Here is a 27,666-nt window from a genome sequence, read left to right on the forward strand (position 1 = left end):
AGGTTCATTCTCATGTTACGCAGCACTTTTGAGCTTCAGCAAGAACCAATGAAGTTCATTCTCGTGTTATGCAGCACTTTTGAACATTGTTGATCAATGTTTAAATGTTAATAAAAGCCTAAATGAAATCAGTTCATCACATAAAGAGTATCTTCAGAATATTTGGACTCAGCCACTCAATTAATTTGGATTAGTTTTATGATCTCTTAATGAAAAAGAAAAGAAATATATTTATTTGTATTTCGAAGATGAACGAAAGTATCACGGTTTGGAACGACATGAGGGTGAGTAATTAATGACAGAATTTTCATTTTTGGGTGAATTATTTGTTTAACTATGGTCTATAATAGCTTTGTGCAATAAAAGGTTATGTAGCCTAATTTGGATACATGTCAGTTAATGTATTGATAGACTGTGATTATTATCCAGATATTACTCAGAAACGCATCAGATAGTCGATTTTGAAAATGTCCTTTTTCACATTCCTAACAGAAAAACTACCAAATAAATCTGGCTCTCAATGTTCTTGTCCTTAACTCTGGGACTTTATAAGACCATAGTGTTCAACATTTATGAATCTCAAGGCCCCAAAATGTTCCCACTGTTCTCTGACCTGCACACTGGAGTTCACAGAATAATCTGGAGGTATTGAACTGAAATATTGATTGGAATCATCATCCATTGGTCCACCAAAGCAGATTCACTTAAAAAACAATCGAGACTTTGTCTTCAGCAAGTATGGGATGCGTTGTTGTTATCTTATCACGAGTGGTCAAGGGCAGGTAGAAATTGAGTCTAAAACATGTTATGATCAGTTCACTGAAACCCAACCCAAGCTCATTAGAATGACATCCTATGTTTTTAGAAACACTGCAAAAATTTGCGTTTCAGTGCAGTTTATATCTGAAATGACACTAGTGGCAGTAAAACAGCAACAACTTTTATTCCTTTATTTTCTTTTTATTTATGCATGTATTGTTTATGCTTTGTTAACAGTTTCGGTCAGGTTTAGTGTAGGTGTCCTATAATTGTGAGAGAGCATTAACTTTTAAGCACCAATCTCCAGACGTTTCATTTCCATACTGCCATGACACATACAAAAACCAACGTAATAATACGTTGCCATAGTTCGCGTTTGACTGTTTCTGTTAGCTGTGAACTGTAGCACCAATCACTGGATTTTGAAAGTGTTGTGAAATGTGCTACAAGCAAAGCAATATCATTTTGTAAAAATGTACCCATGAACACTGGGCTTTTTTAATAAACCCACATCTGCAGTGGAGAATAACATGATATGGATTATAGCACCTCTTGTGGACGTGTCAACTGAAAGTGCAGCAAAATGTACCTGGAGCAACGTATTTCAGGTTATAGAAATGTTGGCAGGGTAACTTATTTCCAATGGGTTGCCAAAAGTTGTCAAACTTTGTTGTGTTGTACCAAAATATTCTGATTACGATGGAAATTACAGATGCCTTCCTTATCCTTTTCATTTGGTTCTTTTTCTATTCACTTGTAAGCTGTGTAACATAATTTTGCCCTTCAGTCGCATTTGTGCATGATCCTCAGCGCTCCCATTAAAGTGAAGTAAAGTGTAAAGGAAACCTGAGGGGAGGGTCTCGACAAAATCCAAACAAGTGGTCATGGGAGATGCATTTGAAAATGTTAATACCACTTGTCACCATGATGGTAACTATCCTAAAACCAACATTAACAGAAATTCTTCTAAATTAGCATAGCAAAACATTAATCATTACTAAGTCACCCACTTAACATTAATCTTGCACACAAAAACAAACATTATATTACACTTAATTTTAGCATTTACTCTCCCTTTCGAGTGCCATCGGCAAAGCATGCTGGGAAATAGACATCCCAGCCGTTTCAGTTAAACTTAAGTTTGTCTAAATTAAAATAAATAATTTCAAAAAACTCAAAACAATGTAACAGTTCAGTTTACTTAAAATATGTCCATTCTGTGAACTTGAAAGAAAAAGAAAGTGCTAAACACTCATAAAAGTTAATTTGACTGAACTAATTATTTTAATTTAAGTTTGTGTTTCTCAAACCAGTTAATTATTTAGAGTTAGGGTTTACAGTGCAGGTGGAAACAGGGCAATTTTTGCTATATAGTAGAGATGCTGTATGGGCTATTATTATTATTAATGGGCTATTATTTCATCCGGAACCGCATCACAAAACTCATCATCCGTCCGCCATCCATCTGCACCAACGTTTTTGACCGTTTTTGAATTTTCAAAACCGCACCCGCCCGCCATCCGCTGATACAAGGCGCTGCTGATGACAGCCGCGAGACTAGAAACCACCCGCCCGAATTTAATAATAAAAAAAATTCGTCCCGTCATCTGCCCAATCCGCGGTTTATCCGCGGAGTCCGCGGCTATAACCGCCAACTGCGCATCTCTACTATATATGGGTTTTGCATTGGTTATATGATGTTTGAGTTTTGGTTCCTCATAAAGGGTCTCCTATGCCACAAGACTAGATCGCTTCCTGCACTGGTGCTTAGCAATGTGCCTTCATTTGACACATACCTCGTCCGTATCTTCTGACTGAAATATTACTTACACATATTGTTTATGCAAATTCATTGCTATGCATTTTGTAATTAATATACATATAAGTTCTGAACATTATATAAAAGCCAGCTTGTCCATGGTATCTGGTCTAGTTTAATCATATTTTGTTTGTACATGATGCCAAATTAGAATCTTAAACTATATCTTAAGTTGTTGTTTTTTTTTTAATTCTAAAAGTCAGTTTTCATACTAGATGTCTAGATGTTAAATTTCTGTACACATGAAGTGAGATAGCTATTCTCCCATATCACTGTTGCTGAGCTCTTGTCTCGTGCTTACAGCTGATTGGTCCATGGTTGGCCTCAAAGGTTCCAGGGTAGATCAAGTGTCATACTGAAAAAACCCTTTTGGCTCTAATTGGAATTTTTATTTTTAGAGTGCTGATGATGTGTGGACAATACTGTGGTTTGTAGTAAAGAAATACAAAGATATCAAATCATACCTGACGACCATTCTACAAATAAGAATGTAATTTTAATATCAATTTGCATCAAAATGATTCCACTGTCTCCAACAATAATTTTAATGAAATATAATAAAGTCTTCTTGATGTGAAATCCATTATTAGATTATAGTAAGTGAATATGGGCTGTGTTTACACACCCTCTGCTCTCAATCACATTTTCACGTGTCATTAACCGATCCCTATAATGAATAATGGAGCATCCATTTCGAATATAATCAATCCAGACAAGTGAGACATTCATAATTGAAAAGAGAGATTTACTTCTCATTCGTTTCATGGAAGCTGCAAATTGAGAGAAAGATAGATTGAATTTCATCGCCAATGAATGTTGTTTGTTTGCCAAAGATTTGTATAAAGCCATAGAAGACTCGATACAGCCTTTGAAAAGAGGGTCTGGGTGTTTGTGGGAGATGTGGGTGTTTTATTGGGCAATGAACTGAAATGCTGTTCAGTATCAGTTTGTGTGGAAGGCTTTGTTGTATTTCATATTCCATTGTGAGTTTCATATATTGCACACTGTATATGACTCATGTCTAACAGAGGCTTTTTAGCAGACACTAGATGACATCTAGATGAGACTATGCTGAGAATCCCATCTATTGAAGATAGAGTGAGAGTGAAATGAAAGTGGTTGGCATAGTGATGCACTGTGGCATAATATTCCCACAGATGGCAGAAAGACCAGAGACCACCTTCCCACCAACACACTCCACTCAACTCTGTAACCCTCAGACGTGCATCCAGCTTGTGTATGTGTGTTTAAGCGGCAAGCTGTACCCACATGACCCTCAAAGCAGAATCTAAGCTGCCCACTGTGCCAGGAAAAACTGACAGACTCATTCTTGGGGCCGGTTCACTTTAAACGTGTTTTTGCTGTTAAAAACGCATTACGCAGGTCAGTAGAAAAATAAAAAAAAGCAAGGTCTTGATCAGTGTTTCCCAACCCTGTTCTTGGAGGCACACCAACAGTGCACATTTTGGATGTCTCCCTTATCTGACCCATATATTTCTGGTCTTGGAGTCTCTACTAACAAGCTGATGAGTTGGATCAGGTGTGTTTGATTAGGAAGAGTTTGAAAATGTGTAGTGTTAACGTGCCTCCAGGAAAAGGGTTGGGAAACACCAGTCTAGAGACATGTTTTTTTAAAAATTTGGACGACTTTTAACTTATACTGCTAATACTGCGTTTTTAGAATATAACATTGCGAGATGCGAGAACAACAGTTAAAGACGCCCGTCTAGCGTGTGTTTACATTAAAAAACAATGAAAAAGTAGCATAGTGGAATGGAAAAGTTTTTCACAATGCTGCTGTGAAAAACATTTTCAAACCCTGGATTTTCTTGTGCATTATCTAAAATCTGACATCCAATCAATTTCTTGCAAAGACACTCAGGACACTGTTTTTTAAGTCTTTTCTGTGGTTGGATCACAGCTGATCACATTAAAAGGCAGGCGCTAATGCACCCAAGATTGTGATCGAATCATGATCGGATCGCTGAAAACACATTTGACGGTCTGGGATGAATTCTTATAATAATAAATAATTAATAATTCGTTACATTTATATGATAATATAAATGTATATGTAAATTGTTTATGTTTTATATGTAAATACATTTACATTTATTATCACATTTGATGGAAGTTTAAATGCTAATGCATTTTTATTATGCATATTCTGTTAAGTAAAGTGTAGTTACTATGTAAATAAACATGTAATTATGTAATAAGAAAATGCTCTTGCGATTTAATCACCTGATTTGATCAACAGTATCGAATTATCAAATGATTTAGACTTGGAATCTTGTTTCTCTACTTTATCTCCCCAATGCACTTTTTATCCCCTTTTTCGTCACTTAAAATCCCTATAAACACCTTTAAATGGGTGGTTTGTACTGACAGAAAAGACACTGGATATGAAGGAAGTCAATGCAGTCAGTCAAAATAAAAAAATCCAGATTCTATCCAGATTTAAAAAACAAACAAAAAAAAACATGGCATATGCCAGAAATAAATCTGGCTTGTGGCTCTGTGGCAATATAAAAACTCTGTTAGAGCACTCGCCTGGCCCAAAACCAACATTGGCTCAACAGTACTGCCTGTTTTGTTTGTTTTTTTGACTAATGATAGATGGGCAGAGTGTTTGGGAAAATATCTAAATATAAATGTTTTACAGTGTCATATACTTTCTGGAATAGCTTCTTTTTTAATAGAGTCAAGGTCATTTTTGAAAAAACATGAATATGTTTCTACCTACTTTCTTGTTCAGTACATGCACTGCTTAGTGAGTCAGACATTTTCAGTACTGTGCACTGAAACATCCACTCCCAATAAATTACATACTGGACAGTTAAGAAAGAAAAAAACAAAGTACACATTGGCTGCTCAGTATACTTACCAGAAATCTCATCATGTCTTCTCTATCAAGTCATCAGAAATGGTGCATATTTCATTATGCCACTATACTTTTTAACAAGTACAGTGAAGATTTATGTTAAACAAAATGGAAGATACCAGCGGGTCATTTCATCATATGATTCTGCTGGTTAATTAATGCCAGCTGTGTTTTTAATGAACAACATTATAACTGTGTCGCAAGCAATTGAATCATCAGTGTCCCACTGTTTTCTGGATCAAGATTTTAGAAGAAAATATAAATGCATATATAAAATCTAAATTTGAAGGTTCTGTATTGCATACTGTGCATTACATTTTAGATTTTATGCGGTTCACATAAAAGGTTAATTCGCCCAAAAATTAAAATTATGTCATCATTCATCATGCCATTCCAAACCCATAAGATTTTTGTTCATCTTCGAAACACAAAATTAAGATATTTTAATGAAATCTTAGAGATTTCTGTCCCTCCATTGAAAGTAATTTCACCCAAAATCTCAAAACGTTCATAAAAAGATTGTAAAAGAAATCCATTTGAATCGAGCAGTTTAATCCAAGTCTTCTGAATAGACACGGATCAGTTTATATAATCAAAAGATTTAACTAATAGGCTTTTGAGAGATCTACATATCCACATATATGCAATGAGATCCATTCTCGTGTGCTAGCATGTTTGAGCTTCAGCAGAACCTGTGTTTGTTCTTGTGGATCAAGCAAGGTTGAGCTTCAGTTGACCATATGTGATGTGCACTATGAATGTTAGATGATCAATGTTTATGTGAATAAAAGTCTAAATTCAATCTTTTCATCATACAGCCGTGTCTCTTCAGAAAACTTGCCATCGAACACTTCATTCATTTGGATGAAGTGTTTTTTTACAACTTTATGAAAGTTTTGAACCATCTTGAGTTTTAGGTGAATGGACTCTCAATGGAGGGACAGAAATCTATCAGATTTCTCTAAAAATATCTTTATTTGTGTTTTGCTGATGAATAAAAGGCTTATGGGTTTGGAACGACATGAGAGCGAGTAATTGTTGACCAAATTTTAATTTTTGTGTGAGCAATCCCTTTAAATAATGTTGCATTGTGAATAATAAACAACGCAAGGATTAAAATAAGTTTAAAAAAAAGCATGTTTTTTAAAATAGTTTCAAATCAAGTACATCATGTAACATTGCAGGACACTGCTGTCACTGCTTGAAATTTAATGTCAACTACCCGCCTGCAGAATTCTGCAGAAAGATATCCACAGAATTTCATCATTCGCCAGAACACCTGTTATTCACATTCTGCACATTCACATTCTGCACATTCACTGGTCCTTGCATTTAGTTTATTTATTATTTTGGCTAATAATGGCTTAATAATGCTATCAATAAGACTGTGCACAGAAAATGGTTACTTTTTTTTTATAAAAATCATTATGTCCATGGAATGTCCACATAAAATATGGAAACCCATGTGCATGGCTCATGGAATGAGCCATGTTTTACAGGAACAAAAACGAAAACAAAATCAAGTTTAAACGCTCTGAACGGAAACGCTTATTTGAAAATTTCATTAACCGGTTGATAACGTTATTTTATCGTTCGGTTTAGGATTTTAATTTGGCAGTCATGCATTCAAAAACGGCCTATGCAAATGTGACGTTGACGCATCCAACATGAGTGAAATGCCGGTGCTCGGCTGTCAATTCAGCCAATGTAAGTCTTGAGACAATGTGCTGGCATTAGCTGTTGGATCGCAGGAGTTTATCATTTGATATGTTACCATGGCAGGTTATATTAAGCATGGTGTTTTGAAACCAGTGAAAACTGCCGGTTAGTTTAGTACTGCTACTATTCAGGAAATGTTAAAAAAGATGCAGTAAGTGCATTGCATTAAGTTTTTATCAACTTACATGTGACAAAGGTTATTGTAGCTATGTGGGTGCTCAGTTTTTACTGTCGTTTAGATTTGGCAAAAAGCTTGCGTTACAGAAGACACACACTGTATTGGAAATGACTATATTATACTCTTCTCCGCTGCTTAAATACATAAAACATAAGCCTATACACACATCGTGTTTTGAATAAAGAAAACACTGTACTAATTCAAAGAACCAGATTTTAATTTACCCTAGAGATGCAAACAAGCAGAGATGGTGTCAAAAATGAGTGCAGGACTTCATTCACGATTGAGGCGAGTGGAGCTACTGTATGAGGCTTTGAGGATCCACTCGAGGTATGAGGTTTAGTCACAAGCTCTTTGTATAAAGTTCTATTCAAGCTCTTGTATAAAGTATAGGCAAAAAAAAAAAAATCATTTTTTATATATATATATATATATATATATATATATATATATATAAAATTATTAACTGGTTTTGGGATGGATAATGTTACAGAAGGAATGCATGAACAGAAACATAAAAATAAAAAGAATTAAGCCCTTCCCATGTGTGTGCACAGTATAAAAATAATTTTGTCTTGGGAATGACCCTATAAAACGTGTGTGTGTGCACATATATAAATATGCATATAAGTGGAAGCAGGGCACCAGGATGGGGCACTGTGTGAGAATGTTTTCAAGGGCAAATAGTGCCTAAGGATCAGGTGAACAGATTGTCTATGTGTGCTAGGGACATGCTGCATTTTAAATAGTTCATCCGAAAGGGAAATGTGTCACCTCAAAGTCTCCAGTCAGTATAAAAGCCTTTTCATGTGTTCACTCCATACGCTTTTCATTTTTGGTGGTAAACATTCCGAGTTTGCCCACAAACAATCACACATGATCTTCCTTGCAGTCTGTTTACGCAGCGACTGAGTTCACAGTTTGAAGCAACACATGGTTTGAAAAATGTAATTTGCAGTGTTGTTTCTTCCAAAGGAGGGTAAACGGTGGGAAATATCGATCGCTTCAAATGCACAGGCCCAGTTTTGTGCCTGAGTACATGCGGAGGTCATGAGAGGCCTGCGTGTTACACGTCCCCATAGGCTTCGGGTTCTCCTCCTCTTCTCTTTCTTTCTTTCTCTCCTCCAATCATCCATTCACAGCCCACAGTGGCATTAACACTCCCTAATCTCCCTGATTCCTGTGTGCTTTTCAGCCCACAGTCCTATTAGACTCCTCGGCCTGATTTCCCCGATGCATCTACAAGCCCTGCTAAGTAAACAGGGTGGATTTGGGAGGCCGTCTAAGCAGGTGTTAACTCTTGTTCTGCTCTGACTCCGCGTTGGCATGTGAACAATACCGGAGCCGCGGAGCCTGTGGACGCACACCAAAGGCCTTTCAGCGCCAGGGGATCTCCCTCCGGTCAGCCTCTCTGTGGGCCGGGGAGGGGGCGACGGTCTTTGGGGGTATTGTGTGGCCTCCTAAAGCACCGCACTCCATTCTGGAGTGGCCGGCGACATTATAAAGAGGGGCGGGATTAGGCGCGGCTGGCCCTTGCCCCAGAGTCTCTTGGGATTATGCCTTTATGGCAGAGGGCAGCTACAGATCAGCGCCAAAAGAGGCTAGAATCCCTGAGCCGACCACACAGGGCTTTGAGGGCCGAAATGAGCGGCAGAGAAAATCCCCACGGCCCTTGTGTGTCGCTTTTTGTCTTTATCTCAGTCTTAGGCTGAGCGGGGATTGTTGTGGTCTGGGTTGAGAACTCATACTCCATGCTGCTCCCCTGATGGACGTGTTAAGCCTGTAACTGCTGTCTCTACAGTCACTGAGGATGAGAACATAACTTTTCAGCTCTCCTACCCAGAGATTATATCTCCAATATATCTGCCAATATATTTTTCTGTGTGGTATTCAGTTGATCACAATTTCAGCTGGTTTGGGGGTAGGGATGGCAGTCGTAAAGAAATTGTTGATCTTGATTCTAATGCATGATCGCTTCTTCGTTGCTTCTGTAGTGGCCACTGCAACTTCCTGTGAATGAAAATTGTGTAAAAATTAAACACAAAATTACATCTCGAGAATATGTTACAGGGCAATATTGATACGATTCATCTTCATGCTAAAGATATTTAAAGCTTCTGGAACTCATTACAAAAATGTGTTTCATATAATAATAAACTAAAATGTTTACTATAATTAAAAATATGTATAATATTCTGTTATAATTATTTTTGATCGTCCTGTGGAGTCCATTTCATTGACAAATAATGAAGTCATTTTAATAATAAACACTTTTAAAATAATTATTGCAACAGGTGTTTACACAGACTTTTTAATGTCTTTTTAGCCATAAATCCAATACAAAAGTTGGTCTTAACTGTGTATTAAACTTAAATGTGGTGACATTTTATTCATTTTATAAAATTCTACTGACGATTCTTTTCTCTTTCAGAAGATGCGTAATAGCGCCCCCTACCTTATAACATAGATTGCCGAAAAATTCTGTCAATGGTAGGGAAAAGAGTTAACTGTCGTTTTATGAAAAACAGTATGTAATGAAAGCGAATGACGACAGGTTGGCTGGCTAATATCATCTTATGTTCCACATAAGGTTATACAGGTTTGAAACAATATAAGGGTGCATGGAAAATGAAAAAATCTTTTATTTTTGCGTGAACTATCCCTTTAAGTATCACAGATGTTTGAGTTTTGTGGCAATACACTCCATTTTCAGTGTAGACAGACAGATTTCTTGTTTCTGGAAATTCAGAATTTTGGATTACAGAACTTTTTTGTTGTACCCTTAATAATTCTATATGAACCAAGTTGTTGAATCCGAATGTCAAAGCCATGATTTCTGAACGACATTTTTTGCAGAGTTGTCCCTTATGTGTATGACCTTGTCTATGCCTGCATTATTCATCACACTTTTGGTTCATGGGCTTGATTACCAGGGAATACTCTTAAACTTATCAAATGTATACCTTGAATGCAATCACTTTGGATAAAAGTATCTGCCGAATGTACATTTAAAAAAAAGCTAGCAAAAAATCCTGTTTTTCATAATATGTGACCCTAAAAGTCTGAGAGAAACACCTAATGAGAAGTTCTAAAATAAATATATAAGACCGATTCTCTAGACCACTGTTATTGACCGTACATGGACAAACAGATTTGTAGTGCTGAGACTGATGACTATTTCCCAAAAGCAAAAGAAAAACCATACATCAATTGAAAGTCTTTGGGATGTGTTGGATGAGACTTTACAGAGTGCTTGACTCTTGCAATGTCAATACAAGATCTTGACCAAAAAAATGATGCATCTCTTGATGGAAATAACATCACAACATTTATTTCCATCAAGAGGTGCCTCATTGTTTGGTGCTGGTATATACATTATCATAGTGTGTTTTATGTGAATCGTTCCTTGGTAAGTGTTGAGATATCCGTGTTTCTCTCCCACAGCTGGCGTGTAATGACAGTGAGGTGTATGAGGAGGCCAGTCACAGTGTGTCTCTGCTGGCTCAGCTGTACGGAGGAGAGGGTGTGGAGCGCCTGCAGTCGGAGGAGATGCTCAGCCTGGCACACGCACTGCAGATGCACACTGAGCCCAGGCAGCAGAAATTACTGCTCCGCGTGCTGAAACGATTGGTGAGTGTGTGCAAAAACTGATCTGAGACCAGCTGAGCTGCTCTCTCGAATGCAATTTGAATGATTCATAACGTGTTGCAGTATAAGCCAACGGTACATTTTTGCTGTGTATGGTGAATATGGGCAAAGTGTATTTGAAGTAGCTAAATATATACACGTACATTTATCTGGTTTTTATTTTTCTGATTTGAGTTTACCTATGATGCTCTTTTTGGATTTGACCTTTCCTTTAGTGTGTAATATAGCTGTTTGTGCATGTAAACAATCTGCAAAGTCAGGGGCGGATTGGCCATCTGGAGCACTGAGAGTTTTCCATATATAAAGAATAAATGATAGTAAATCTGTGTAGCCTATCCTTCCTTCAGTACGCTCTTAACGGTAGACCTGTCACAACACAGCGGGGCAGGATAAACAATAAATCATGTAAGAAATTCTAGTTGACCCCCTGAACAAAATGATTTCACCTGTAAATGAGCATGGCAGGGGGCCTTTTAGTAGCTAAATGTTAACATTAAGCAGAGGAATAAGAAAGAAAGACTACAGAATAAATTAAAATTCAAACAAATTTTCTGATTTTATTTATTAATATTATTTATTTTTGAATACACCATGTTGTCTCTAAAGAGTAATAAGAATAGTAATAAAGAGTAACAGGAGATCACATAATGAAGTAAATTGAGTTTTGAGCTTTATTTTCTGTGACTCTGGAGGAGGAACAAGCAGGGAGTTTTTTTATTTATTATTTTATCTATTTATTTTAAATTCTGGTGCTGTCAGAGTCAGTGTGTCAGCTCAATATGTGATGTGTCTGTGTGTGGCAGGTCGAACCCTCTCTTTAATATTGTATGTTTGTGTGGTGGGAGGGCATGAACTGTGCTCACTGTGCAGTGTGGCCTTCTGGGTCGTTGAGAGGTTGGTTACAACCATACAGAACGAGGCACCCAGACCCTCATGACTGTTGATGTCTTCTTTCTTTCTGTTTCTACAAGTGAATATATTAGCCGATCATTACTGAGGTCATTTATATATCGAAGTCTTAAATGTACAGTAGCACTTTTAAATCCGCTCTCTCTCTTTCTTGATCCTCTCATCTGCATATATTTGTTGATTAAGGGACTGTCCAATATCAGCAAGGACAAATTATAAATCATCAGTCTGGATGAAAATAACACAGCAGGGATGTTTACATTCATCACACTATCATCGGCTGTGTGAAAGTCAGCGTGTCATTGATCATTCTTATTTATGATGGGTGAGACCATGAGGATGACTGATTTTTCAATCAGGATTAATCCCAGGATCCCTTTCGTTATCCATGTTTTCAACAATTTGCCTCGGTTAACTATAAACATTTATTTTATAATTTAAAAGGCAGAGAAGATTTGCATAATCATGCCAAGATGTGATTATTTCATTCGCAGTCAGTCAACATTTAATAAAAATTGACTCTGATTTGATCATGAATGGAAAAATGCTCCCCCGTGGAAACTCTCTGTAAAATTCAACCACTTGCTTCACCTCTGAAATTACTATAGTGCACTTAATTTTCAGCACCTCTCGTCCAATTTCCTGTCATATTGAGCAATTTGTCTTGAGCTTTTTGATCTCCATTATCCACAGCAATATTCAAAGGCCCAATGATTTCATGATTTACTGGATAACATTTTTTTTTTTACACTAAAATATTTTTTAACTTGGAAAAGTGTATTTTCATTTTGAAAAAAATGCCCATTGAGTTTAAATATTTTATTTATTTACATGACTTTTCCTTGTCTAGAAATCACACTTTTAAAATCAGGATACCTCATTTATTCCTAGGTCATGGAAACATGGTTCTTCAAAGAAAAAGAAAGTCTTGAGGTCCCCCTTGAAAGTTTAATGAGGCCCCTAGTTGAGAACCACTGATATAAAATCCAATCAATTCCCAGTGGATAACATAAGACTAGTGTTATGGTCACTCTCCAAGATCCAGGAAAGGTCCTGCTTTCTTATTGCGGGAGAGTCAAATCACCTTTATTTATATAGTGCTTTATAAGTGTCGCCAACTAAACAAGCCAAAAGCCAAAGGCAACGGTGGCAAGGAATGGGAGTCTGTTGTGTGTGCATGTGTGCGTGCGTGGTTTGGAAAACGTTGTAAAACTTGGATTTGTTACTGTGTGCGAATATATGGGTATCCTCTGCTCATGGGAATGTGTGTTTGTTTATAAGTATGCGCCCCTTGCCCAGACTGTGGTTGAGTCATCAGTGTTCTGATGACTTCATCTACGCTGAAACACTGCAGATATTTGGAAAGGAGCTGTTGGCTTTGGCAGACTCCAGAGAGAAGAGAGTGACCTCATCCAAACAGATCACTCACACACTGCCCAGCCACAAACTCAGACTGACACTTCAGGGACACTGAAGCACTGAAAAATAAACTCAGATTCCTATGAGCTTCTGTGGATAAAATTGGTCTCCTTTTTTTCTTTTCTTTTATGCTGAAATGGCACCACTGTCCAATTAAGGAAAAGTTAATTAAGGCAATCAGTGTTCCTACAGTCATGGACAACCTTGGAAATTCAGGGAATTTAATTAATTTCATAATTATCTGTAAAGAATGACTTCATCAATCGACTTTGATTGGTTCCAGTAAGTTCTTAGAAATCATACTGGAAAATAGGAATAATAATTATAATATTAATAACAGTAATAAACATATCTGCAGGTAGCAATATCTGAGGCCAAATACGGCATTGGTAAAATGGGAGCTAAGCAAGCATGGCAGGTAGTATCAGACCAAGTGCAAAAATTAATACTTAATGTAGTGATGCACATGAATGGAAATTCTGTCCTGAAACCAAAAATTCAGGATGTACTTTTTTTTTATGTCTTAGTGGGTGGCGTCAGAACCTAAGGATGACAGGAACATTTAAGGAACATTTAAGGATGATGCCGACGCAGGAGAGAGATGATTGACAAGTGTCTCTTTAATCCTGGGCATCTCTCCATACCTGTGTTCATTTAGTCCCACAATTGATGAATAGTTTGATAGTGAGGGACTCAAGACATGGGCAGAAACAGGCCTAGTCCAGGATCTCGACACCTCAGTGTGTATATCCGGAAAGATAGGTAGACTCCGACGTGGGGGTTGTGACTTACTCGGCAGGAAGCATTCATCTAGTTTGCTCACGCAATGTGTTTCCTAGTTTTCGCTTGGCCATTCAATATTTAGCCGTGTCTATTAATGGGTACAGCGGCAGTAACATCTTCAGCTAGTCAGCTGGAGACCCTTTTTCATCTAAACGTGTTATCTCTTAAGCCTAGTAGTGAATGTTTTATGAGCAGTAAGTCAACCATATTCATCCGCACAGTCATGCTAAGCCAAAGCATAACCAAAACAAAGATCTTCAGCACAATGCATGCAGGTTTTTTTTTTTTTTTTTTACTGCTACAAGGCCAATAGTTACATAGTGTACTTTTAATGAAGTTTATGCATCAACAGAAACGCTGCATCATTTAAAGACATTTGTTGACGATTTTAGGGAAATGCTTGAAAACCCATAGATACAATTTATGGTTCCGATGACATACCGACGTTAGTAATGATACCCCAATACATTAATATATATATATATATATATATATATATATATATATATATATATATATATATATATATATATATATATAATATGATATATGTATAATATGATATATAATATATCATGATATATAGCGATACAATGCTTATTGCGATATATTGCAATAGGTTGTTATTTTTAATCAAAAATGTAAAAAAGCATAGAGCTTAAATACAACTTGCTGTGTACCATCTGAGGTATTCTGGTATGTCTATCACATTATATTGATAACTCAGCAGAAAAATAAAAAGTTCCATTCCAATTTAGTAGCAAAGCTATTTGCATTCCACAGTGTCACTGAACAGTGAACACACTGAAATGAATGAAGTGCATATTGTCACTGAAAACTTTTAACTAAACATGCAGATCATGCCACAAAATTTATAAAACTGAAATAGTATTTTGTAAGTAAAAAACAAGTGCATTAAGTAAACATTCATAAAACTGAAATAGTCAGTATTCTTACTATTCAACAACATTATTGATCTGCCTGCATTGACACCATCGTACGAGCTACTTGATGAATCAAGCACTGAACTTACTTAATATGGACAATGACATTTTCTTCTAGAGCTACTGTAAACCCTAAACGAACTGTGTTGCATTATTTACCTGTTATCACTGTTCAAAGCTGGTTTAAAAAATCTCTGTTTTGTAAAAAGCGCTATATAAATAAATGGGACTTGACTGCTCTACTATGCTCTACACAATTTTTTTGATATTTGCTATTTTGTTAACTCATCTGCTCATCTCATTATCTAGTGTAGTTTGCCTTGAATCAACAGATTTCGACTGAGGTTGCAGTGCCGCCATTTCATCTGTGTGGTGTCTTAAGGGATAACACAATTTGGTTGTTTCCTGAATATGTTAGTGAAGCCTGGCAAAGCTTACAAACGCCATTTTGTTTTATCTAATTCATTAGCTTATTCCCTGACTTATTTTAAAACCAAAGAGCACCCACAGGTCGGCTCTGTCAGCTGGAGGTGCTTTTATATTTTCCATGCTCGCTCCCGCTTACTTCTGAGACATTTGCTGTATGAATGTATGTGACGGACAACCATTAGCTTTGTAGAAAGAGGTTGTTTGACACACAGAGAGATTTAATGAAATGTTAACGTCATTTTAAATCCATTTAAAACATGATTTTTAAAAAAAGCACCGATAGAGGTTGGAATATCGCAATAGTTAGCTGTATAGATTTTTTTGCACACATATACAGGTCCTTCTCAAACAATTAGCATATTGTGATAAAGTTCATTATTTTCCATAATGTAATGATAAAAATTAAACTTTCATATATTTTAGATTCATTGCACACCAACTGAAATATTTCAGGTCTTTTATTGTTTTAATACTGATGATTTTGGCATACAGCTCATGAAAACCCAAAATTCCTATCTCAAAAAATTAGCATATCATGAAAAGGGTCTCTAAACGAGCTATTAACCTAATCATCTGAATCAACTAATTAACTCTAAACACCTGCAAAAGATTCCTGAGGCTTTTAAAAACTCCCAGCCTGTTTCATTACTCAAAACCGCAATCATGGGTAAGACTGCCGACCTGACTGCTGTCCAGAAGGCCTTCATTGACACCCTCAAGCAAGAGGGTAAGACACAGAAAGAAATTTCTGAACAAATAGGCTGTTCCCAGAGTGCTATATCAAGGCACCTCAGTGGGAAGTCTGTGAGAAGGAAAAAGTGTGGCAAAAAACGCTGCACAACGAGAAGAGGTGACCGGACCCTGAGGAAGATTGTGGAGAAGGACCGATTCCAGACCTTGGGGGACCTGCAGAAGCAGTGGACTGAGTCTGGAGTAGAAACATCCAGAGCCACCGTGCACAGGCGTGTGCAGGAAATGGGCTACAGGTGTCGCATTCCCCAGGTCAAGGCACTTTTGAACCAGAAAGAGCGGCAGAAGCGCCTGACCTGGGCTACAGAGAAGCAGCACTGGACTGTTGCTCAGTGGTCCAAAGTACTTTTTTCGGATAAAAGCAAATTTTGCATGTCATTCGGATATCAAGGTGCCAGAGTCTGGAGGAAGACTGGGGAGAAGGAAAGGCCTGAAGTCTAGTGTCAAGTACCCACAGTCAGTGATGGTCTGAGGTGCCATGTCAGCTGCTAGTGTTGGTCCACTGTGTTTTATCAAGGGCAGGGTCAATGCAACTAGCTATCAGGAGATTTTGGAGCACTTCATGCTTCCATTTGATTTCATTTTTCAGCACGACCTGGCACCTGCTCACAGTGCCAAAACCACTGGTAAATGGTTTACTGACCATGGTATTACTGTGTTCAATTGGCCGCCAACTCTCCTGACCTGAACCCCATAGAGAATCTGTGGGATATTGTGAAGAGAAAGTTTAGAGACGCAAGACCCAACACTCTGGATGAGCTTAAGGCCGCTATCGAAGCATCCTGGGCCTCCATAACACCTCAGCAGTGCCACAGGCTGATTGCCTCCATGCCACGCCGCATTGAAGCAGTCATTTCTGCAAAAGGATTCCCGACCAAGTATTGAGTGCATAACTGAACATAATTATTTGAAGGTAGACTTTTTTTGTGTAAAAAAACCCTTCTTTTATTGGTCGGATGAAATATGCTAATTTTTTTAGATAGGAATTTTGGGTTTTCATGAGCTGTATGCCAAAATCATCAGTATTAAAACAATAAAATACCTGAAATATTTCAGTTGGTGTGCAATGAATCTAAAATATATGAAAGTTTAATTTTTATCATTACATTATGGAAAATAATGAACTTTATCACAATATGCTAATTTTTTGAGAAGGACCTGTATATATATATACGCATATGTGTTTTTTTTGTATGAAAAAATTCAAAATGGTCGATGGCCAGAATGGCGGACAGTGTTTAATGATCAATGCGACGCAAGTGTTTTTTGCTAGTTTTAGCCTCACGCAGTTATCATTTTCACGTTGTTTAAATAGCAAATGCATTTGCACCAATTTGTGAAAACAAGGTGTGTTCAGGTGCATTGTTGGCTCATTGCTATTTTGAGGCAACTGATATAGACTGCGCCATTGACCAACTGAATTCTGGTCTTTTTTGTTTTTTTATTTAAAGGGCGCATTTAGTAATATGCGCCAATAGGCCGGTGCACAACCCGCGTACACTCTGATTTTACACACACAGTGTGTGCAGCAGCATACAAACATGCCAAAAATAAAAGGATTACAATGTAAAAGATTATTATTGTGTACATAAAGATATGGTCCGGCTTGTCTCGTAGATGGTCTGTTCACGTGCTTTAACCTCGCGCACGAATTGATCCGTTTCCTCTCTGGAGAAGCGTTCATTCTTTTCGCTTGCAAATTCCGCAATGTAAGTAGCAATCCGTTATGGCGCGAACGCAACTGGCTTTTAAAGGGAATGGGAGATGAGACTCTGACTGGTTTATTGCACGTTACGCCCAAAACACACCCATTAATCATTAAGAGAATAGGGACAACCCTTTTAGACCATACTCCGGGCGCGCCGAACATTTTTCCCGTCGTTGAACTAGCAAAAGTGGATTCGGACACGCACTAAGTGCACTTGTGCCATGCGCTTTAGACCATGCGCTTAGATCGTTAAAATAGGGCCCATAACCTCACATCCATTTGGGAATGCTCTTCTGTGAATTTGTGTGCAAATTATTTGAAAATGGTTGGACTAATCAACTTGAATGGCATAAAAATGTTGTCGCTGTGGTCCAAGGGTTATCTAGGAGGAGCTAAAAAAAAATGTAACTACTTTTTTTTTTTAGGTTTTTCAGAAAATTCTAAAATGCAGACAAAAATTCATTAAGAAAAATAACAAAGAAAAAAAAGTAATGGATACAGTTGGTGCTTATTCACCTTTGTTGTTTAGCCCCTAATAATAAATGTGTTGAACAAGTTTAAAGAAATGTTATGGAAATTAATAGGTCAAAATGTGTGGAAACCCTGACATCAGAAATGTCTGTCATGTTGGTGTCCCTTCATTGGTTGCATCAGTTTTTCCCCTACTGATAAGAACTGAATCAGTTCCTCTGAATGCAAACAAATCTCAAACTGCTCTGAGCTTCAGATGTGGAATACTGTCATAGAGACAGACTGATAAAATAGACAAAGAGAGAAATATTTTCAGTTAAGTTTGTTACTAGTCTCTGGAATGACGGTGTCAGAAAGACCAGCAAAACATCTCGCTCTCGCACAATTACACAGTTTTAAAGGAAGATGAACTCCATGACAGCAAATAAAACATGATTTCATTACTTCTGCTTCCAGTACAATTGTGTTTGTAGACATTAAAGGGGTCATAAACTGGATTATTTGATAAAGTTTCATGGGGTGCCCCTATAATGTTAGTATGATTTTTACAACAAAAATGTTCATAATTTAGAAAAATAAAAGGCATTTTTCCAAGCCTGATTTTAGCCTCTGATTTGAACGCTCTGTTTGAAGGGGTGTGGCTGCTGTGAGACTTCAGTGTAAACGCCCACTGATTTGATTGGCTGCTGTGAGACTTCAGTGTAAACGCCCACTGCTGTGATTGGCTGCTGTGAGACTTCAGTGTAAATGCCCACTGATGTGATTGGCTGCTGTGAGACTTCAGTGTAAACGCCCACTGCTGTGATTGGCTGCTGTGAGACTTCAGTGTAAACGCCCACTGCTGTGATTGGCTGACATTTTTGCAAATGAAATAGCCAGCATTACATGTGGTAATCTCTCGAATACTTTTACAAAGTTTTTACCATTACAGCTGTCGAGATTAACGAATCATGAAAAGTATTGATTAAAGCATTATATTTAGATCAATTCCATTACATGAAAGGTTGCAGTGATGAGCATTGAGCAGATGACTGTCTGTTGATCGCTTAAATGAAGTGATTACATCATCAATTTCTGCACACTCATGAAGGCTTTCACCAAATAACAGTGCAAACACAATGTAAATACAGTAAGAGCTTCGTTGTACAGTGTAACAGCGTCATTATTTCATAACGAGTGTTGACAAGTGTCCAGATAAACTCGCGTTGTGTGATTGACAGCTCGGGCGATTGGAAAGGGAGCGTTCTTTGATCGCTTTCTGTATATAATTTAATCACAGTTTAAATAAGATTAATATCATCCTACTGAGAGAAACGATGTGAAGTTGATCGTTTTGTCACTCACTAGCTTTATTTACTTATGCATAAACAGTATAGAATGATTTTGAGAGAAATATTATCTGTCTGAACTTAATTACAGATCTGGCATTAGAATGAACATGTTTTTTTGCATGTTTGTGGCTTTGCTGGCAGATCCATATCGTAAAAGTCTGTTTGCAAAGCCTGCATAGAAATTGCGGCTGATTCACCAATTAAGCCACAGTAAAATGCACCAAATACAACCAAATAATGCACTGCTGAGACATTCACGTTGAAAAAAAACAAACACTTTCCTAGCATTAGGATAGTTTGGAAGGTAATGGTATTGATCCTGTGTTGATCTTTTCTCGATCTCATGTCACTATTCACTAACGCCCCAGTGGGCGGCGCCAAGGCTGCAGTGATGTAGACATAGGCGTTGATATTCTTCTGCAAAGGCGGTCTTTCGCTGCCCTGTGACGTCATAAGTCTCCACTTTTGAGATTCTGACGTTTTTTGGCCTTTGTTTGAATAAAAGCAGTTTTTGGAATAACAAGGAAGTTTTGTGTTTTGAAACTTACAGGGTATTTTTATAGTATAACGAACTCTTAACTGTCAAAAGATCAAGGGAAATTTGAATTCTTAGTTCATCTTTAACAAAGATCTTATATATTATTGTGATTTTTTTATATTAGAGCAGTGGCCCAGGACTGATATCTCATCAACACATTTCTCTCACACATTCAAGTATAAATCTACTGAGGTCACACACCTTGAATGAGAAGTGTGTATTAGTCAGGGAAATAAAATATATCTGGCTAATATAAAGTCTGTGTACACTATTATGTAAACGTTTGGGTTTGGTCACATTGGTTTAACGTTTTTGGAAAAAGTATCTTATGCTCACCAAGGCTACATCTATTTTTATCAAAATGTTGAAAGAATCGTGAAATTTAATTACAATTTAAAATAACTGTTTTCTATTTTAATATATTTTAAAAAGTTATTTATTTCTGTGATGCAAAGCTGAAGTTTAGCATCATTACTGCAGTCTTCAGTGTCGTATGATCCTTCGGAAATCATTCTAATATGCTGAAATGGTGCTCAAGTAACATTTCTCATTATTTCTAGTGATGAAAACAGTTGTGCTGCTTAATATTTTTGTGGAATCCATAATCCTTTTTTCAGGATTCTTAAATAAATAGTTGTTTTAAATTGTTTTAATTTTTTTTACTTTTTGATAACATTTGAGTATGTCTATAGAGCACTTTTTTGCAGGGTTTCAATTGGAGGTTCGCCAAATTGTGGAAAATTTTCCCAATGCATAATTGCAACTGCTCAAGTTGGTCATTCGAATTTGCCGCATTTACCAACATAAATCTTGTTGATTTGAAAGCAACTTTCTTGTGAGCTGTGCTTCAAACATCACTTAACAATAGACAATTTTTTCCCTCGCAATATAGCTGAAATTTCACAATTTGGCCGCAACTTAAGTCATATAGGTTAGCAACAATTCCTTTAATATTATACAACCCTTGTTTACAACCACAATGAACCGCAGAAAATCATTGTCTTTAGCGTAATGGCCTAATTTAGAAAGTCGTTTTCCCACTTCATAATTTAAATTACATTGGTTTGTGAAATAGACTGCGGTCTCCCAGAACATAGTCTACACAGATCACTTTTTGTTCTGAACAAACTAAAGTGCTCTACCAATCTGTCACACTTATCTACTTTTTCCCATCTTTCTCTCGCTTTCTCTTTCTCTTTTTGTGTAATCACCAAACACCTTTTTTATTTCCTATTTCATCACTGTAATGTGTGCAGTGTAATCTATTTCACAGTGTAATGTGTGCTTCAGTGTTTCATATGCTTGTGTGGAAGCATCTCTCTCTCTCTCTCTCTCTCTCTGTTGATCATCCACCCCCGTTTCTGCACCCCTAGGATCTTCTCCCTCCATCAAGAGCTATTATAGGCCTCATTAGTGTCATCGAGCCAGATCACAACACTTCTGTTGTTTTAACACTGTCTCTCCTTTTATCTGTCTGTCTCTTATTGTCTCTGCCTGTCTCTGTGTCTCTCATCCAGGATTTAGAGGGAGATGTAAATAATGGCTTTCTTTAGTTTAGGTGTGGTAGAGAGGATTGTGTGTTTGTAAGCACTTAAACCTATATATATATATATATATATATATATATATATATATATATATATATATATAGTGTGCCATTTGTGTTTAACAAAGCATACAATTGACTGGTGCTTCTTTATTGATCATAGAATACACTCAGTAAAGGTGTTGTCTGCTTCATTCTCACTCTTAGCAGAACATGGCTACATATGTGATTTTTGGTCATTTTGGAATGATCGAATACTCAACAAAATAATGAATTGCTGATTTTGTGGACTTTGGGATGGCGGATGATAGAACAAGTTCCTTCCAAGCTATTTTTTTTTAAATGTTGAACTGTGTACAAATGTGTCAGATTGTCATCTTTGACTTTGCATTGCATTCTTCATGTGCTGTCAGCTCTCACCATCTTTATCCCATTTATAAGTGGGGGAAAAAATAGCTCATAGTGTAAAATTTTAAGAATTCAGCCCATTCAGTTGTGATTCGTCTAGCTGATTTTTGAGCACAAAAACCGGGTCTACCCCAAACTAATAGTCGCTGTATACAGTATCTCTATAGTTTCTATAGGAACATTAATAAATCAGACTGCAAGGAACAGCACAAACGCCATCATTAATCACAAGATCAAATATTGTTGAAATAGTCACACAATAATTGTCATGTGTTGCCATGATCGATCATTTGATAGCACATTTGTGTGTGTGTGTGTGTGTGTGTGTGTGTGTGTGTGTGTGTGTGTGTGTGTGTGTGTGTGTGTGTGTGTGTGTGTGTGTGTGTGTGTGTGTGTGTGTGTGTTTTATTCACTAAAGCATGTCTGTTGTTTTTGTGTTTTAAATTGTCCTCTTTGATTTATGACTTGCTGTCCCTGTCCTAATTACACACGGGCTCTGTCACTGCAGTGCTAATGGAATGAAATGACCTGGTCACATTACTGCCCTCATCTGCTGTCTGCCTTCCAAGACTTCTGGAGATAAATCACCCCATCGGGCGTTTCTTACACACACACATATACGCTGTCTTGGCATCCCTCTGATGTGTTGCTGTATGCGTGTTATTTTATTGTCATGTCTGATTCTACCTAATGATTCAATCTCTAGAGAATACTGCTCTGCTCTGATCCACATTGAGCATGAGTAATTAGCTTCATTCTCACAGGCAAACGACACTGTTTGTTCCTTCATAACCTCCTGTTTTTTGATATAGCTGCTTTATTTGTGAATCTGTAGAAGTTTGACTCTTTTTGTTTAAACTTTCCCCGACTTCTTATATTACAGCCAATTAGTTGCATTAAGCACAAAGTTCTGATTGGTGGTAATTGGTAAGACAAGCATCATTACTACTGTAGCGCTTATGATACTGCTTATGATACAGATACTGCTGAGTAATAACCTAAATTGTTGAGAAGAGATTTTTTTCTCTGGAGGACAATAAAAGCCAATTCTATGGACCAGATAACTGCTGCATTTTAAATAAGTCTCTCACCTCTGCTGTAACCTAGGGGTTAGGTCGCATGCTCCTTCATATTGGACCATGGTTCTCCTGTGGCCAGCAAGCTTTCAAATCTACATCATTTGCAGATTCTGCTTCTTGTCCTCAGCCCACTATTCTGTCAATATTAGGTGGCAAAAAGCCCAAAAACATGATTCTCATCATTATGATTTTTGTCTCCCCTGCTGTGACGAGCCCTGGACCACAAGGACACGAGTGTGGCTGCTGTTCTACATTCTCAATCAGTTCACCGAGTTGTTGGTGAGAACGAAAGGGGCGAACGAAGAGACAGCTAGAGACAGAGAAGGGACGGACGTAGGGACATTCCCTGAGATACACATCACACAATGCTCTCAGGGTAGCAGAATGTGGCAGTGTGTATCGAGTGCATGAATAATGCAGAGGAAGGAGCAGGACAGTGGTGCTAGCAGACGCTCGCTCACACACAAACACATGCACACACTTTTGCACAGCAAGCTCCCACTCCTGGGACTCAGAGGCGTGCTCATTAGCTCTGCTGTGGCCACCCCTGCAGACTGGAGCCCCTCACAGCGTGACACTAGCAACAATGGCCTCGTCGCTCAGCCCAGCTGCAGCATGAAAGAGTATTGACCCAGGTATGGTGCCTCGGGCCACCGGCCTCCGCTCTCAAACACACATTTGCACACTCCTCCATGGGCAAAACTTGTTTTCGAAAGATGAACCGTCAGGGCTGGATACCACGCTGCTGGTCACAGTCGAAGGTGTGAGCTGAATTGTCGATGAGGTTGGGAACAGGAAGGAGGAGTAACTTTGCTGTGATTGACAATTTTCCTGTGCAGTTATTGGTGATCATCTTTCCTGCAGTGCTTCATTTGTTACTTGTGGGGATGTTATCTCCTTCATATTTATGTTAAAACTACCCTACCCCGCAGGCAGATCTTTCAAGGTTTCCTGGTGGTGAAGGGCGTCTAAGTTTCATCACCTAACCAACGGGGTGCCTCAGGGTTCAGTGTTGGGCCCCCTCCTCTTCTCGAAATACACTGCTTCACTTGGCACACTTGGTTTCTACCATCACTTGTGCCCGTACAATATTTGGACTGTCAGACCTGTCTGAATATACTTTGCAGCTCCTGGTTCAGGTGTTTGTCATCTCAAAAATGGAATCCTGCAATGACTTGTAAGCTGGATTTCCTAATCAAACAACGGCTAGCCAATTAAATAATCCCCATGATCATGGCAGCGTTTTTAGTCTTCAGTAGGGGTCCATGTGTGTCTAGTCTTCGAGGGTCCATGTCACACTCCATTGGCTATCCACATAAAGCTGCCTGCATCAAATTCAAGACTGCAGTTTACAGCTGAACTTTGTGTGATTCTGGTATACATTGGATAACATTTTCAATATAATACTGATGAATCTAGTAGATCTTACTCCACTATAATATTAATATGCTACTAGCCCTTACAACAATTGTACTGTTGTTCCTCACTGACCTTGTCCTAGTTTGACTTTGTAGGGTTCAGCATTGTCAAAGTCATGTTCCATTTCCACCACCACAGCAAAGTCAAAACTGTATTCTTTCTCCATCTCTCCCCCACTCTCTCCATCCATTTTTATCTGTCCTCTATCCCATCTGTGCTATCTGCTCTGCATGGTGTCTGCAGTAAAAACAATGGTCTCCAGCTTTCTGTTATCAGCATAGATCTGCATTATCTCACACAATTATCAGCTCCAGAAACAGCACACACATTGTGATTTGAGTGTTAGTACGCTGCGTGCTGCACAGTTGCATAAAAAGTTTTCAATGCCTGAGGTTTCACTCCAGCTCAGGAGTCTGAGGAGGTGTTAGTCTCTACAGTAGATGCAGTACAAATAGCAAATATTTTTTATTAATAGCCAGGACCTTTAGACCTCATCTTAAGTTGGGTGAAAGCCTCTGATTGGACAGGTTATCACATATGAAATAATATCATGAAACCACCGAATATCCAGGATGTTTCCCTGCCTTCTGCCCATACTCTGGGATAGGCTGCTGCATCCCTGCGACCCTACATAGGTTGCTTTGGAGAATGGAACAATGGATTTTTAGATCTTGTTTATGAATAGGTTTAACTGAAGTCAATTATATTCAAACAATGGTGTGGCAATATCAGAAAAAAACACTGGGTAATCATTTAATACTGTGTAGAAGTACACTGTATACCATAGTACTACCAAAATACTTTTTTTGTTAGGGAATAATGAAACTACACTTTACAAGCTGGAGGAGCCAGTGTCTGTCGCCGTCTAAAATGTATGTCTCTTTAAAAGTAATAAGTACATTATTTCACATATATAGCTTGAACACAATACACAGTTATGCATATATTTCCTAATACTTAGCATCTCAAACAAAACTAAGCTTATCTGTCAGAGATTTGATGCTAATAACCTAATTCCACTAACTTTAGCAAATCCAAATATTTGTTTTTCTTCAAAAGTGTGCATAATATCAACCTGGTACATTAAATGCAACAAAGTGCTTTAAAGTTTTGTGTACAATTTGCAACGGGCGGTCAGTGACGGGAATGTGGGTGGTGTGTGGATGTGCCATCTGAGGCTGAGACTACCTCATGTGTTAAATGTGGTAGAAGAGGCTAATCTGTCGTACTAAAACTCTACAAACTGTCGTCTTTACAAAATTCTCTTTGAATTTGTCAAATCGAAATTGGATTGACCTAGATCCGGTAACATTATTATATAAAAGGCTCTAACACACTAGTTCCTTTAAGAGGTGCAAGGTTCCAAATAAATGACACATTCTACACATACCCTTTCAAACATCACTCTTTGAAAGATTGATGAACCGAAGCCGGTTTGACGTAAACCTGTGCGAGCAAGGATTATTCAATCGAACAAACTTGTGAGTGATGGTTGGATGTTTTATGAATCCGACTGCAACACATATGCAAAAAAGCTTTATATTTATGCAAATGATGCAAATTAGTTTACATTGTTCTCTTTTTTCGGAGTGACAGAGAGCACTTATTCACACGCGAGTGGGCAAGTGACAAAGGGTTTCAATTAAAGCAAGAAAAACCAAGCTCACTCATCCATCTCTCACCCCAGCCATCAACAAAGGCCTTTTAATTAGTATTCATTAATTGCAGTGCTGTAAAATCTATGCATGCTCATTTTTATCAAGCCATCAAAGACTTCACTAATTGCCTCTATAATATCAGAAATAGATCCAGCACATGATGAAGGGATTTTCAAAGAACAGTACAAAGGCTAAAGAGGAAGAGGGCTCCATTTCATGCCCGGGCCACTCAAAACATTGGGTCAGAATAGAAACAGTATATGTTCTGAGTAACCAGAGTGCTGTGTTTAAAAAGAAGAGTCAGTGCATGCTGTATATGAGTCAGCAAAGACCACTGCAGATCAACATATTCCGAGGATGGGTAATGATAGAGTTTTAATGAGAAAGTTGATGAAGAAGAGTTAGAACCAAAAGATCTCAAGAAGTTTAAAGACTATTATTAGAATTAGAGGTTTGTGTCTTTTAGGCAATTTGCTTACAGGTAGAATTTGCATATATACTGTATACACGTTTAAAATTTAGTCTTTGCCTTTTGGGAAAACACCAAAAACATGATAACTCGTCCTACACTTATTTTTGTCACAGTCAAATGCTAATTGCAAAGTATAGTAAATCATGACTGTTATCTAACTGAAAGTATTGTCAATGGCTATTAAATAAATGGACGAGTCCCTTGGTATGTCCCTCCCTCCTTCCTTTCAATTGGTAGATGTTAACTCAGGGCTGAAAATACATTCTTCAAGCGGGGTCTGTAGACTGCTGATCAACTAGGAAGCTTCTTGCTTACGTTTTTGCCATTTTCTACAAGGTTTCTATAAGGATCTTTAATAAACATGCAGGTTAGCATAGGACCTTGGAGACTTCCAAAGTTTAATGTGGCTCCAAAGTACAACCTTCAGCCTTAGACATCAACAATTCTAGAAATGTAATCTAGTTCATTCAATTTCTTGAAACAATCTTGTGACAGCAGACAGTTCACATTCATTTTCACACGTAATTGCATTGTTAGATTTTTGCATTTGGCGCTTGGTGAGTGTTAATTTTCGGCCCTGTGTGTATGTGTGATTATGTGAAGTATAATTACCTTTAGAATGGTGTGGTCCACGGGGAGGAGTCAAGACTATCAAATGGCTCCAGAAACACAGTACAGGGTGGTAGTAATGGGAAGTGCTGTTTGTAGTACGTGGTTTGAGCTTGGTGTATACGCAGATCAGATCTTTATTCTGTATAGAGTTCATTTGTTATTTTTTATAGCACATTGTGGGAC

General features: G+C 37.8%; 1 protein-coding gene across 6 annotated transcripts in view; it reads left to right on the top strand.

Moving 5' to 3' along the window:
• Positions 1-27,666, top strand: part of ulk4 (unc-51 like kinase 4) — a 231,409-nt gene that overhangs the window by 186,480 nt on the left and 17,263 nt on the right. For 4 of the 6 annotated variants that reach the window (XM_077207698.1, XM_077207715.1, XM_077207707.1 and 1 more), the window contains one exon: positions 10,804-10,989. The exons of the other annotated variants lie outside the window; for them this stretch is intronic. In XM_077207698.1, coding sequence (XP_077063813.1) covers positions 10,804-10,989 — 186 coding nt within the window. The remainder of the gene's footprint in view (positions 1-10,803; positions 10,990-27,666) is intronic. 6 annotated transcript variants of the gene reach the window in all.

The sequence above is a fragment of the Siphateles boraxobius genome, unplaced genomic scaffold (genome assembly GCF_051911475.1).
Source record: "Siphateles boraxobius isolate OS27281-9 unplaced genomic scaffold, OSU_SipBor_1 12, whole genome shotgun sequence".
NCBI classification, from domain to species: domain Eukaryota; kingdom Metazoa; phylum Chordata; class Actinopteri; order Cypriniformes; family Leuciscidae; genus Siphateles; species Siphateles boraxobius.